Here is a 13,446-nt window from a genome sequence, read left to right as displayed (position 1 = left end):
ACGCTTTGGAAGCTGTCCGAAATTGGGTTCCAAAGTCAGCTCAGAGATTCTTAACTTGTATGTTCTGATATAAACAATTTCGATCTTCCATCTGTAAAATAAAGACAATATGTATGAGCAGGGTAAATGTAAATACTCAAGCTGGTAGCTATGTGCCAGGCTTCTTATGAGTTACTTGATTCAGTGCTGGCACGTTCAGGGTAGGCTGTGCTTTTCCCTTCAGCAGGGTGTTCATTCTTGTGCAGTGTGGCCCTGTGAGGCTCAGGGCTCTGAACTGGCCTGGACAGCCTGCGACACCGATCACATGGCCCAGGATCGCCTCTGAACGGATAATCCGCCAGCTGTTCGGAAAAAACCACTTAACTGAACCTGAGGGCTTCTCGGGTCTGTGGAGGCGGGCAGTGTGTGGCGGAGACACCGGGGCCTGGCATTTCTTGCACTCTGGCCTGGGAGCCTGACACGAAGCAGGTCCTTGGCACAGTGCAGCTGTTGATACCAGGCCTGGGGTGCTGGGGGCCGAGGGGCTGTGGGTCGGGGGCCTGGAGAGTGGGGTGGGAGAAGCCTGGGGGTGCTCGCCGTTTGCAGGCGTGGACCAGTGTGGATGGGGAAACTGAGAACGTTTGTTTATGGCTAGTAGCCGAACACAAGGTAGACAGCAGAAGTTAAACTGGGAGGAGTCAGCACCACTCAGACGTTTTGCCTCTTTACCATTAAAGAAAAATGTCGCCCAAGACAGCGGGACCTCGGAGCAAGGGGCTCCCTTCGCGCCTCCAGCTGCCCTCGCAGCCTCGCCAAGCGCTCCCTGGAGGAACTCCCACAATTCCCAGCCAGGCGGAGGGACCGCCCCCTGTGACGTCGTGCCCGCGGACTGGCCGGACTAGCAGGCGTTGGGGTCGGGCCTCAGCCCCAGGCGAGCGGGAACTGCAGACCCAGTGGTCGCCATGACTGGCTCGGGGACCTCGCGGCACCGACGTGTCCAGCCGTTTGTCGGCTGGCCAGCACCTGGCATCCTGCTGCTGCTTCAGAGCCTGCTTGGGACCCTGGCCAGCAAACTCAACGTGCCGCAGGTGTTGCTCCCCTTCGGCCGGGAGCCAGGCCGCGTGCCCTTCCTGCTGGAGGCGCAGCGAGGCTGCTACACCTGGTGAGGGGTGGAGGGCCCCGAGGCTTTGCGCCCCCGTGGTCCCGCCAGGGTGGACGGGCTGCCTTGGACGAGGACCGCAGCCCACAGGGACCTTTGTTGTGGGGTGCTGCTGGAGCGGGAGGTGGGCCACGCATGGCCTGAGGGCACATCGCTGCGGGCCGGGGGTCTCGGGACAGGGCTGGCGTCCCCACCGACCCACGGAACTTGGCCTGGTGGGTTGAGCTTCCGCTTCTCGGAGCGAGGCAAGGCCCCAACACGGCGAAGCGGGGAGACTTGCCTCTCAAGTCTTGCCTCTCTCACTTCGGGTGGAGAGGAGGCCTGCCTGGGGGCGGTATAGGGGAGCTGCCTCAGCTCCGGGGGAAGTGGGCGCCGCCGCCCCGCACCCCCGGATTGCTCTTTCCCCTTTCCTGAGGGGCAGTAAGGCTGGTGTGAAGCTTGAGGACTTCACCCCCGCCCTGCGGAAGGGTGAGGGCATCGGCTTCCAGGATGACCCCGGTCGGGCTGATGCACAGAATCTCAGCCTCCAAAGCCAAAACACTTTATTTTTTTTTTAACTTTTAAAGATTTTATTTATTTGAGAGAGGGAGTGAGGGAGGGGGCAGGGAGCCAGATGTGGGGCTCAGTCCATGACCCAAGCCACCCAGGCGTCCCAAAACATTAACTTTAAAATTGTATTTTGAGTTGGACTCACACCTCGTAATTTAGGCAGTTTTTCTGTCTTAACAGCCCAGTTTTAAGAAAACTCATTTCTCGGGGTATGTCATAGAAATCTGTCTCTCGTTATTGAAAACATCAATTTTGTTTTTACAAACTGATGGAAGAATGGAACAATCTTATTTTAAATATTGAGAGAGGAATATAATACTTGTATAACATTGCTGAAGTGGTCATTGGGAAAAGGTTGTGACCATTCTCTGATATCTTGGTCTCCGCATGGATTCTACTAAATTTAAGGAATATCATTTAAATATACCTGGTAATATGTAACACGGAAACACTAAGAATCTGTGTTCTGCTAAAAGTTAATTTTAACCCACATTCTTATTTCAGACTCTTTTAAGTTTTTTATTTTGGCAGGCATTCCACCCATCATGACGCAGTAACTGTTGAGCCTTTATATGAAAATGGCACCTTATGTTCCCAAAAAGCTGTGCTCATTGCTGAATCTACCCAACCGATTCGCCTAAGCAGTATTATTCTTGCTCGAGAGATAGGTATGTTGAGAGAAAACATTATGAAATCGTTCATCCAGAGTAGAATAATCTGATACCTTTTATGCATGAATAATACGAACAGTGTTGGCTCAAATGATAAGTAGAAAAGAGCATTCTGCAGAATAACCCTAATTGTGGCATCCTATTCTGTGACTTTATCTGTATCTGTGTCTATATCTCTATATATCTAGTACTTGGCATAGTAGCAGATACAGAGTGGAAACCCTGGTTGTTTGAATCATTGAAGAAAGAAAGGAATTATTTATTGGAACTAGCTTAGGTGTTAAGGTCTGAAGTGGGTCTTGAGTAAGGCAAAATGTACTGTAGAAGCTAATACTTCTCAGTGTGGTTTGTGAACCTATGTCATCAGCATCATCGATATCACCTGGAAATGTAAATTCTAAATTTACATTTAGAAATGTAAATCCTTAGGACACCTGGCTCAGTTGATGGAGCACATAACTATTTATCCCTGGGTTGTGAGTTTGAGCCCCACACTGGATTTAGAGATTACTTAAAAATAAAATCTTGGAAGGAAAAGAATGCACTCGGTGACTTTTCCAAGTTGTTGGCTATGTGGGTTGGGGTAGCCTGAGTCAGGGGTCCTGTGCCAAGATGCTTTAAAGCCTTGTTAAAAATGTTTGGGTCGCCATGAGGCCTTATTGTGCCCAGATTTACCAGGAGATTTGGGTAGGAATGGAGTTAATGGGCTTCTTCTTTTATAAAACCAGGATTGCTAAAACAAAACAAACAACAAAAAAACCAGGATTGCTGATAAAAGAAGTAAAACTATGAAAGCTTTGAGTCCTACACCTGCTCATACTCATCATCAACCACCTTTACTTAGGGTACACATCAGATGGAATGTCATTCTGTCAGAGCAAGCTCTGTTGGATGGGAACAGGGATCATTGCTGTACACTTATAGATGTGTCGTTTCCTTTGTGGCATGAATAAATGTAACTGTGAGATGCAAGAAGAAAGAAAGGAAATGTAAATTCTCAGGCCCCATCTCAGTTCTGCTGAATTAGAATCTCAGGAGTGGACCCAGGGAATTAAAAAGCTCTCAGTGATTCTCATGCATACTAAAATTTGGGAAGCACAGCACCAGTCTATTTTAGATCAGAGCAGCAAGAGAAATGCTATTTGTATCCCAAACCAGAGCAAGGCTTTTTCTATCCCAGAGTTTCTGGCACTTCATTGCTACATTGATAGGCCAGAAATATCTGTATGATATACCTATACTGTACGTTATTAAATATGTTATTAAACAGAAGTTCACATTTTTTGGTATACCGTATTTCACGTGATTGAAGACCCATCTAGTATAAAGCTGGGTTTTTGTGTGTGTGTGTGTTTTTTTTTTTTTAAGATTTTATTTATTCATGGGAGACAGAGTCAGAGACATAGGCAGAGGGAGAAGGAGGCTCCACGCCGGGAGCCCAACGTGGGACTCGATCCTGGGTCTCCAGGATCACGCCCTGGGCTGAAGGCGGTGTTAACCCGCTGAGCCACCCGGGCTGCCCAAGCTGGGTTTTTTTTAAAAAGATTTATTTATTCATGAGAGACAGAGGGGGGCAGAGGGAGAAGCAGGCTCCCTGTAGGGAGCCCGATGCGGGACTCGATCCCAGATCCTAGGATCATGACCTGGGACCTAAGGCAGGCGACCGACTGCTGAGCCACCCAGGCATCCCTAAAGCTGTTTTTGTTTTGTTTTTTTTTTTTTTTAATGTACATTAAGAAAAACATAGCCAATTTAAACTATGCTTTTCTTCACTTAGAATTTCTACTTCGTACCTACAGAATAACCGTGACTTAATTATTTTTTTATTGTGCTTCACTCTCATGCCTAATAAGAGGGAAAATATAAATAAAATGGTTAAGATATTTTTTTAAGATTTCATTTATTTATTCCAGGTGTCCCTGTTAAGATATTTCTAAAACTACTACCTTAGCGTTTCTCTCTCAGATGAAACAGTGTTTCACTGGGAATCATCAATGTCTGTGTTTATCCACAATATCTTCCTCTGTGCCATCAAGACTGTTAGAGGTGCAGTATTCTTAAAAGAATCAGTTGAGGGCAGACCAGGTGGCTCAGCGGTTTAGTACTGCCTTCAGCCTGGAGCCTAATCCTGGAGACCCAGGATTGAGTCCCATGTCAGGCTTCCTGCGTGAAGCCTGCTTCTTCTTCTGCCTGTGTCTCTGCCTCTCTCTCTGTGTGTGTCTCTCATGAATAAATAAATAAAATCTTAAAAGAAAAAAAAGAATCAATTGAGGGATGCCTGGGTTGAGCATCTGCCTTCGGCTCAGGGTGTGTGATCCCAGAGTCCTGGGATCAAGTCCTATATTGGGCTTCCTTCATGGAGCCTGCTTCTCCCTCTGCCTATGTCTCAGCCTCTCTCTGTGTGTCTTTCATGAATACATAAATAAGATCTTTAAAAAAAAAAAAATCAGTTGAGGTGCCTGGGTGGCTCAGTTAAGTATCTGCCTTCAGCTCACATCATGATCCCAGGGTCCTGAGATGGAGTCCCATGTTAGGCTCCTTGCTCAGTGGGGAGCCTGCTTTTTCCCTCCCTCTGCCTTTTGTTCCCCTGCATGTCTCTCTGTCAAATAAATAAATACAATCTTAAAAAAAAATTAAAATCAACAACACCTAAAAGCTGGGGCACCTGACTGCCTCATTGGAAGAGCATGCAACTTTAAGATTTTATTTATTTTTTAAAGATTTCATTTATTAATGAGAGACAGAGAGAGGCAGGCTCTCCACAGTGAGCCTGATGTGGGACTCAATCCAAGGGTTCCCAGGCTCACACCCTGAGCCCAAGGCAGATGCTCAACCACTGAACAGTCACCCTAGTGTCCCAAGATTTTATTTTTAAGTGATCTCTGTACCCAAAGTGGGGCTCGAGCTCCCAACTCTGAATCAAGAGTCACATGCTCCCACCGACTGACCCAGCCAATTGCTCCAGGAGTGTGTAACTCGATTTCAGGGTTGTGAGTTCTAGCCCCATATTGGGTGTAGAGATTACTTAAATAAGTAAAACTTTTTAAAAAGCCTGAAAGCTATAATATTGGGCTCTTTTTTTTTTTTTTTAAGATTTATTTATTTATTTATTTATTTATTCATGAGAGACAGAGAGGCAGAGACACAGGCAGAGGGAGAAGCAGGCTCCATGCAAGGAGCCTGACGTGGGACTTGATCCCGGGTCCCCAGGATCATACCCTGGGCTGCAGGCAGTGCTAAACCACTGCACCACCAGGGCTTCCCTAATATTGGGCTCTTAAGTTAGCTTTGCAACCATATGAAAGTGGTCTTTTTTTTTTTTTTTCTAGTTATGGAAAAGTGCCTGGCACATCTGAGTTACTACCCTTCCCACCCCATCTCCTTAACCATTGGATTCCCAGGGGATTAAAGAGTGTGCCACTATTGGCCACCAGATTTTCTTCCTACTACTAATACCCATTCTACGAGTTTTGATGCTGGCCCTTTTAATGTTCTCACAAATGAGATCAACGACAACTATGTCGTGACTATGGCCAGGCTGACAGCAATTTTAAGAATCATCAGTTATAAGACAAAAATCTCAATAGAGATGTTAAAATATCAAAACGTAATTTAGAATCAGTGAAATATGGTATAAGAACTCTCAAAGATAAGAATCTTTGAGGAATATATCATACAGGGCAGCTACAATAGTCTACCAAGGTCAGAAAAGAATTGTTTCGTCACATAAGCCATTTTTTAATGTAATTGCTCCTCACTACATGAATTCATTCTGATATCAAAAGATTTGTTTACACAGTTGCTAGGAAAAATGTAAAATCTGGCTCTCAGTTTAATTTCATCTGACTGATAAATATCCAAAGTTAAGTATCTTTTAAATCAGCTTTCCCGGACACCTGGGCGGCTCAGTGGTTGAGTGCCTTCAGTTCGGGGCGTGATCCCAGGATGTGGGATAAAGTCCCACATTGGGCTTCTTGCGAGAGCCTGCTTTTTCCTCTGCCTGTGTCTCTGCCTCTCTTTCCGTGTGTCTCTCATGAATGAATAAAATCTTTTTAAAAATCAATCAGCTTTCCCAATTTTGCTAGACTCTCAATGATAAATGCCAGTTTCAGTGTCAGTTTCAGTGTCCTACCAGGTACATTCTCATCTGAGTAGAAAAGAGCACTCTGATGGGGGAAGTGGGAGAGGGAGAGGACATTGTGAAAGGGAAGTATATGTCTAAGAGAGATTGTTCATTCATTTGACAATAAATATCATTTGACAAGATATTTATTGAAATGCCTACTAACTGTAAGGTGTCTGTAAAGATAGATTTAAGCACTCCATTGGTGTTAAAGTGCTTAGAGTTTTGTCTGTGATATTTTTTATGACACTAGTAAAGCAAATTAGTGCCTATGATAGATGACAGATAGAGGTGATAGACTGAAGGGGGCTTATTTTATTTGGTAGGTGTGCTGGATTTCTTTCTTTCTTTTTTTTTAAGATTTTATTTATTTATTCATGAGAGACAGAAGTGAGGCATAGGTAGAGGTTAAAGCAGACTCCCTGCAGGGAGCTTGATGTGGGATTTGATCCCAGGATTCCGGGATCATGACCTGAGCCTAAGGCAGATGCTCAACCACTGACCCACCCAGGCATACTGCTAGGTTATTTTTTCATGAGAAACAGAGGCAGAGACACAGGCAGAGGGAGAAGCAGGCTCCATGTAGGGAGCCCAGCGTGGGACTTGATCCCAGGTCTCCAGGATCACGCCCCCGGCTGAAGGCAGCGCTAAACCGCTGAGCCACCCAGGCTGCCCTGATTTTTGTTTTGTTTTGACTAGGTGCTACTTCATTGGGTAAAACCTTCAAAGAATATAGAAGGTTATATAATGAAAAGTAAGCCTCTAATTTCATTTCTCCAAGAGGCAGCCACTTTTTTGTATCCTTCAGAGGCAGTCTGAATATATGGATGTGCCCTTTTAGTTAAAGGACAGTGGAGGAGTCTGGAGATGAAGGCATGATTTTAGCTCACATGGAGGATGAAGAAAGTATTTGGATAACTGGATGATTTTGGTGTGGAGAGAGAGGTATATAGGGCAATCAGTACTTTTTTTGTGGTGGCCTCAGCGTTTTATTGATGTTCCATAAGTACTCACTGGTTGATGAGGTGCTATGGTGGATTATAATTGTATAATACAAGAGGAGTTGATTTGGAAGCTAAGATAAATATGAGAATCAGGGAAGGCAGGAAATATTTGCCATTTTTGCTCCCTCTTTTTTACTACTAGCTCTGCATCCCTTTGGTTCTTACAATACTGGCATCATTCGCTTATTTTTTTCCTTCTTCCTTATTCATTTCCCTGGATCAACTCTCCTATTTCATTTTTTTCTTTCTTTATAACCTTAGTCCTGGGCAGCCCAGGTGGCTCAGTGGTTTAGCGCCGCCTTCAGCCCAGGGCGTGATCCTGGAGACCCGAGATCGAGTCCCACATCAGGTACCCTGCATGGAGCCTGCTTTTCCCTCTGCCTGTGTCTCTGCCTCTTTTTCTGTCTCTCATGAATAAATAAATAAAATCTTTAAAAAAATAAAAATATAACCTTAGTCCTGTGTAGACCTAAAGTGTACCTGAAGTAATGTGGACATGTAGATAAGAATATTCATTGTATTATTTAATAAAGTTATTCATTTTTATTTTTAAAAGAGATAAGTTGGAGGGCGCCTGGGTGCCTCAGTTGGTTAAATATCTGATGCATAATTTTGGCTCAGGTCATGAGCTCAGGGCTGTGAGATCCAGCTGTCAGGCCCTGCACTGGGTGTAGAGCCTGCTTAAGATTCTGTCTCCCTTTGCCCCTCCCCCTGCCTCTTCCTGACCAAAAAAAAAAAAAAAAGAGAGAGAGAGAGAGAAAAGAAAGGAAAAAGATAATGAATAAATAAAATATTAAAAAAAAATTTAAAGTTGGAGGTATGATATTTCTCTTAATCACTCTAAATTTACCTATAATTCATACAAGGTAATTTTTCTTCTTTATAATCAATGGCCATGTATTGAAAAGCTTATTGCTATTGTAGTCAGATGGGTAGTCATTGCATGCACAAGGGTTTTCATATTTTTTATGTAAGGTTACAGCTACTTCTTTCCTACCATTGCCCTATGTATTTCTCCATAGAAGAAAAGTATTTTTTTTTAAAGATTTTATTTATTCATGAGAGATTCACAGAAAGGCAGAGACACAGGCAAAGGGAGAAGCAGGCTCCCTCTGGGGAGCCTGATGTGGGACTCAATCCTGGGACAAGCACCATGTCCTGAGCTGAAGGCAGATGCTCAACCACTGAGCCACCCAGGCGTCCCAGAAAAAGTGTTTAATTTCCCATTTAATTACTATTAGATTATCCAGTGCCTGATTATCTAGTGTATTTTATCTAGGGTCATCCTTCCTTCCTTTGCCGTCCTTGGAATACTTCCTTAATAGGATGTTTTACCAGCAGATCCTGTGAGATTTCAGCTTCTCTTGGTTCTTTTTTTTTTTTTTTTTTAAGATTTTATTTATTTATTCATGAGAGGGACACAGAGAGAGAGAGAGGCAGAGACACAGGCAGAGGAAGAAGCAGGCTCCATGCAGGGAGCCCGACATGGGACTCCACTCCGGTCCCCAGGATCATGCCCTGGGCCGAAGGCAGGAGCTCAACCACTGAGCCACTACCCAGGCGTCCCATTAAGTAAAAGATTAATCAAGTAAATTTTTAATACTTTTTTTTAAAAAAGATTTTATTTGAGTGAGAGAAAGAGAATGAGCAGCGGGGAGGGGAGAGGAAGAGGGAGAAGCAGACTGCCAAATGAGCAGAGAGCCCAGTGCAAGACTAGATTTCAGGACCTCAAGATCATGACCTGAGCCGAAGGCAGATGCTTAACTGACTGAGCCACCCAGGCACCCTCAAATGAATTAAAACATTCTCTTTTAAAATAATTTTAGATTTACAGAAGTCATGCAAAGATAATACAGAGTTCCTATTTACTCTTCACTCAGTTTTCATTTAATATTTCACTAATAACCTTTTTCTGTTCTAGGATTTAATTCAAGATACCACATTACTAAACTATTGTTGTGTTTCCTTCATCTTCTGTGACTTATGACGGTTTCTCAATCTTTGTCTTTCATGACCTTAACACTTCTAAAGAGGACTGGTCAAGTATTTTGTAGAATGGCTTTCAGTTTGGGTTTGTCTGATGTTCCTCATGATTAGGTTGGTTTATAGATTTTTAGGAAGAAAACCACAGAAGTGAAGAGCCCTTTCTAATGCATTGTCAGGAGGTACATATCAACATGATTTATCACTAGTGACATTAAGCTTGATCACTTAGTTAAAGGTAGTATCTGTCAGATTTCTCCACTCTAAAGTTTCCATATACTGTTCGTTAAAAATTATCACTAAATTCAGCCCACACTCAAAGGAAGAGAAATTAAGCTTCACCTCCTGAATGAAGGAGTGTCAAAGAATTTGTGGATGTTATTAAAATCACTACAGTAACTAATAAATATTTGAGGGAGATGCTTTGCTATATCTTGTTTCTCTTCAAAGTTTCACCTGCTGGGGATCCCTGGGTGGCTCAGCGGTTTAGCGCCTGCCTTTGGCCCATGGCGCGATCCTGGAGTCCTGGGATCGAGTCCCACGTCGGGCTCCTGGCATGGAGCCTGCTTCTCTCTCCTCCTGTGTCTCTGCCTCTCTATGTTTATCATAAATAAATAAATAAATCTTTGAAAAAGAAAAACAAAGTTTCACCCGCTAATTTTAGCATTTATCTATGAATCTTGCCTGTCACAGTTATTACTGTGGAGTTCTGATGGTGATTTTCTATTTCCCTCATTCTTTCCACACTTTAGTAGCATTCTTCTGTAAGGAAGATAACTTCTATCTTACAAATACATTCTCATTTATTTATTCATTCATTATTTGTGTAATTATCAACTCATGGATATTTTTGGTTTATAATCCAATATTTTCTTTTTTTTTTAATTTTTTAAAATTATTTATTTATGATAGTCATACAGAGAGAGAGAGAGAGGCAGAGACATAGGCAGAGGGAGAAGCAGGCTCCATGCACTGGGAGCCTGATGTGGGATTCGATCCCGGGTCTCCAGGATCGCGCCCTGGGCCAAAGGCAGGCGCCAAACCGCTGCGCCACCCAGGGATCCCATCCAATATTTTCATAATTTATTTTGTTACTCCAGTTTTTCTAGCTTAGGCTATTGGGAACTTTCAGGTTGACTCCTGTGTCCTTTGGGCCTGCCCCATCTTAATTAAGTAATTAGTTGTAGCACTTCCTTACTTTTTAGCGCTATAAGATGATCCAGGCCCATCTTGTATTTTCCCCACCCAGCCTGGTTCTTTTTCTTAAAGAACTATATTTAGAAACCAAGATCTGCCTGCTAGTGTGCTCGCTGCTCCTGTGGTATCACTGTTTCTAGGCCCTCTCAGCAGACCGTGCTAGGAAGTATATGTATATATACATCTGTATTTACTTCTATACTTGTGTATATATTAATGTAAACATGAGATCATATTGATATTTTTGGTACTAATCTTGCACCACAGTGTAACTCCTTTCTTTGCTAGTAAGAAACCTGACACTGTATCTATAGTATATTTTCTTATATGTTGAACCCCAGTGTAATTCTAATTTCCGAATGATTAAGTCAGTTTCTGTGTTTTCTTGTGAAAGGAAGTATAGCTTTGCCTGAAATAGCATATTTTGTTGCTCCTTAACCTTTTATGAGGAGCACCTGCCTGTATTATCTGATTAATAATATTTTCCTTTGTTTTTCATTTTTTGTTGTTGTTGTTGTTTTGTTTTAAGATTTTATTTACTTATGAGAGAGAGAGGGGCAGAAGGAGAAGCAGGCTCTGTGTAGGGAGCCCGACACAGGACTCGATCCTGGGACTCTGGCATCATGCCCTGAGCCAAAGGCAGATGCTCAACCGCTGAGCCACCCAGGGGTCCCAATATTTTTTTTAAGTCATCTCTATACCCAGCATGTGTCTCAAACTCACAACCCAAGATCAAAAGTTGCATGCTCCATTGATTTTTTTTTAAAGATTTTATTTATTGATTCATGAGAGACAGAGAGAGAGAGAGAGAGGCAGAGACACAGGCAGAGGGAGAAGCAGGCTCCATGCACGGAGCCTGACATGGAACTCGATCCCGGGTCTCCAGGATCAGGCCCTGGGCTGAAGGCGGCACTAAACCGCTCAGCCACCTGGGCTGCCCATGCTCCATTGATTGAGCCAGCCAGGCTCCCCTAAAATATATTCCTTTAAAGTGAATCCATTTACTTTTATTACTCACTATGTTAAGATTCTTACCTTTCTCATTTTTTCCATGGGTGAATGAAAACATCACTGTAGATCAGTGTTTGAGAATGCCTGGTCTGCTGTCTTTTATAAACTGAGGTTTTTGTATTTTGTCATTATGTTCCTTTCTTCCACAGGCTAAAAGCAACTGTTATAGCTTTCTTTTTTATAATATAGAATAAGTTTTTGAGTGTTTGAGACACTTATAGATTCATGATCTATTGAATTAAATTCTAAGTTTTTGGGTTCATCATAGTGACTGACCATGAACTGCGCTGTGATGTTAAGGTTGATGTGATAAACAGCATTGAAATTGTATCTCGAACCCGGGAACTCTATGTAGATGATTCACCACTGGAACTGATGGTGAGGGCATTGGATGCTGCAGGTAAAGTATTTTAAAGGATTCAACAAATTACCTAAAATAAAGTAGTAATCCTTTGTGTTTAGCACTTGGAAAAAAAGCAACTTGAAAGATAAAAGTAGATTAGAAATAGCATTTATTTTTTATATGAAGATAATGTACATGAAGGATTGATAATTATGAGGATGTTTCAATGTATTAGCTACATATTTTCATAAGATCTTTCTGCTATATTCAATTATTGGCTATCTCAGAAGTTTTCTTAAATACCCAGATTCAGTCGCTGAGCTTCTGCTGATGGTCCCTAGATTAGCCCATAAGAACATTCATTTGGGATTTATTCCTAGCTCTGTTTTGATCAGTCCACCTTCTGTAGGCCAGGGGAATTATGTGTAAACCTGTGAAAAAATTTTATAATTTTATCTTTCTTGAGACTAATTTAAATTGCTTTTATTGTATTAATATGCAATATATTTTAAACATTTAAATTTATTGCCACCTTCTTTGTAAGCTATTGTAAAGAATAATTTTTTAATCTGAAAAATGAATATTATTAGGAATATTCTGGAATCTAGTTTTATAAAAATTTTTGTTGAAGGGAGCAGGATTTAGGGATGCCTATCAACCCTGAGGTAGACTGTACAGTGGCCTTTATGTAGAAAGATACAGAAAGAGTAGCATAACTTTTGTCAGCCAGAGGTTAATCAGCTTGAGTCCTTTCTACATTCAGAAAGTTTGTGTAGCAGTAGCACTTCAATTGTTTGTGTAGGGATCTTCCTGGTATTATGTGTTTTAAATTCGTTAATGGCAGTGTCTATTTGTTAATGAAAGAGGCCTAAATAAAATTTTCTAGTTAGATTTCTCTTTCTTGTTAAAGATACCTGAATATTTTTGAATATGTGATTTTGTCCTATCTGCTTTTGGCTTGCTCTACAGGAAATACTTTTAGTAGTTTGGCAGGTATGATGTTTGAGTGGAGTGTCGCCCAGGATAACGAATCAGCAAGAGAAGAATTGTCTAGCAAAATTAGGTAACATTGAAACCAAACATAAACCATTTGACTTTGAAGGAGACATCTACCATTTGTATGGGTTTTGATAATGCTGCTGTCTGGACTCTTTTTTTAAGATTTAATTTATTTATTCATGAGAGACACACACAGAGAGGCAGAGACATAGGCAGAGGGAGAAGCAGGCTCCATGCAGGGAGCCTGACGTGGGCCTCAATCCCAGGTCTCCAGGATCATGCCCTGGGCCAAAGGTGGTGCTAAACCTCTGAGCCACCCGGGCTGCCCTGTCTGGAAGTTTTTGGAACAGATAACTTTACCAGGAGGAAATGTCTTTGATAAAATGACATATGGTGTGGGTGCAGGTACTTTAGTGATCACTTAATTT

General features: G+C 42.4%; 1 protein-coding gene across 1 annotated transcript in view; it reads left to right on the top strand.

The window, feature by feature from the left end:
• The first annotated feature begins 4 nt into the window (after window positions 1-4).
• The window catches only part of NUP210L (nucleoporin 210 like), an 86,436-nt gene continuing 72,994 nt past the window's right edge, over window positions 5-13,446 (top strand). Inside the window, exons 1-4 of the mRNA XM_041744365.1 lie at window positions 5-1,141; window positions 2,219-2,355; window positions 11,945-12,076; window positions 12,989-13,082. Of these exons, the coding sequence (XP_041600299.1) occupies window positions 942-1,141; window positions 2,219-2,355; window positions 11,945-12,076; window positions 12,989-13,082 (563 nt within the window). The 5' untranslated portion in view covers window positions 5-941. The remainder of the gene's footprint in view (window positions 1,142-2,218; window positions 2,356-11,944; window positions 12,077-12,988; window positions 13,083-13,446) is intronic.

This window comes from Vulpes lagopus, chromosome 1 (assembly GCF_018345385.1).
Source record: "Vulpes lagopus strain Blue_001 chromosome 1, ASM1834538v1, whole genome shotgun sequence".
NCBI classification, from domain to species: Eukaryota; Metazoa; Chordata; class Mammalia; order Carnivora; family Canidae; genus Vulpes; species Vulpes lagopus.
Note: the sequence above shows the minus strand (reverse complement) of the source record. Positions and strands in the feature narration are given on the sequence as shown.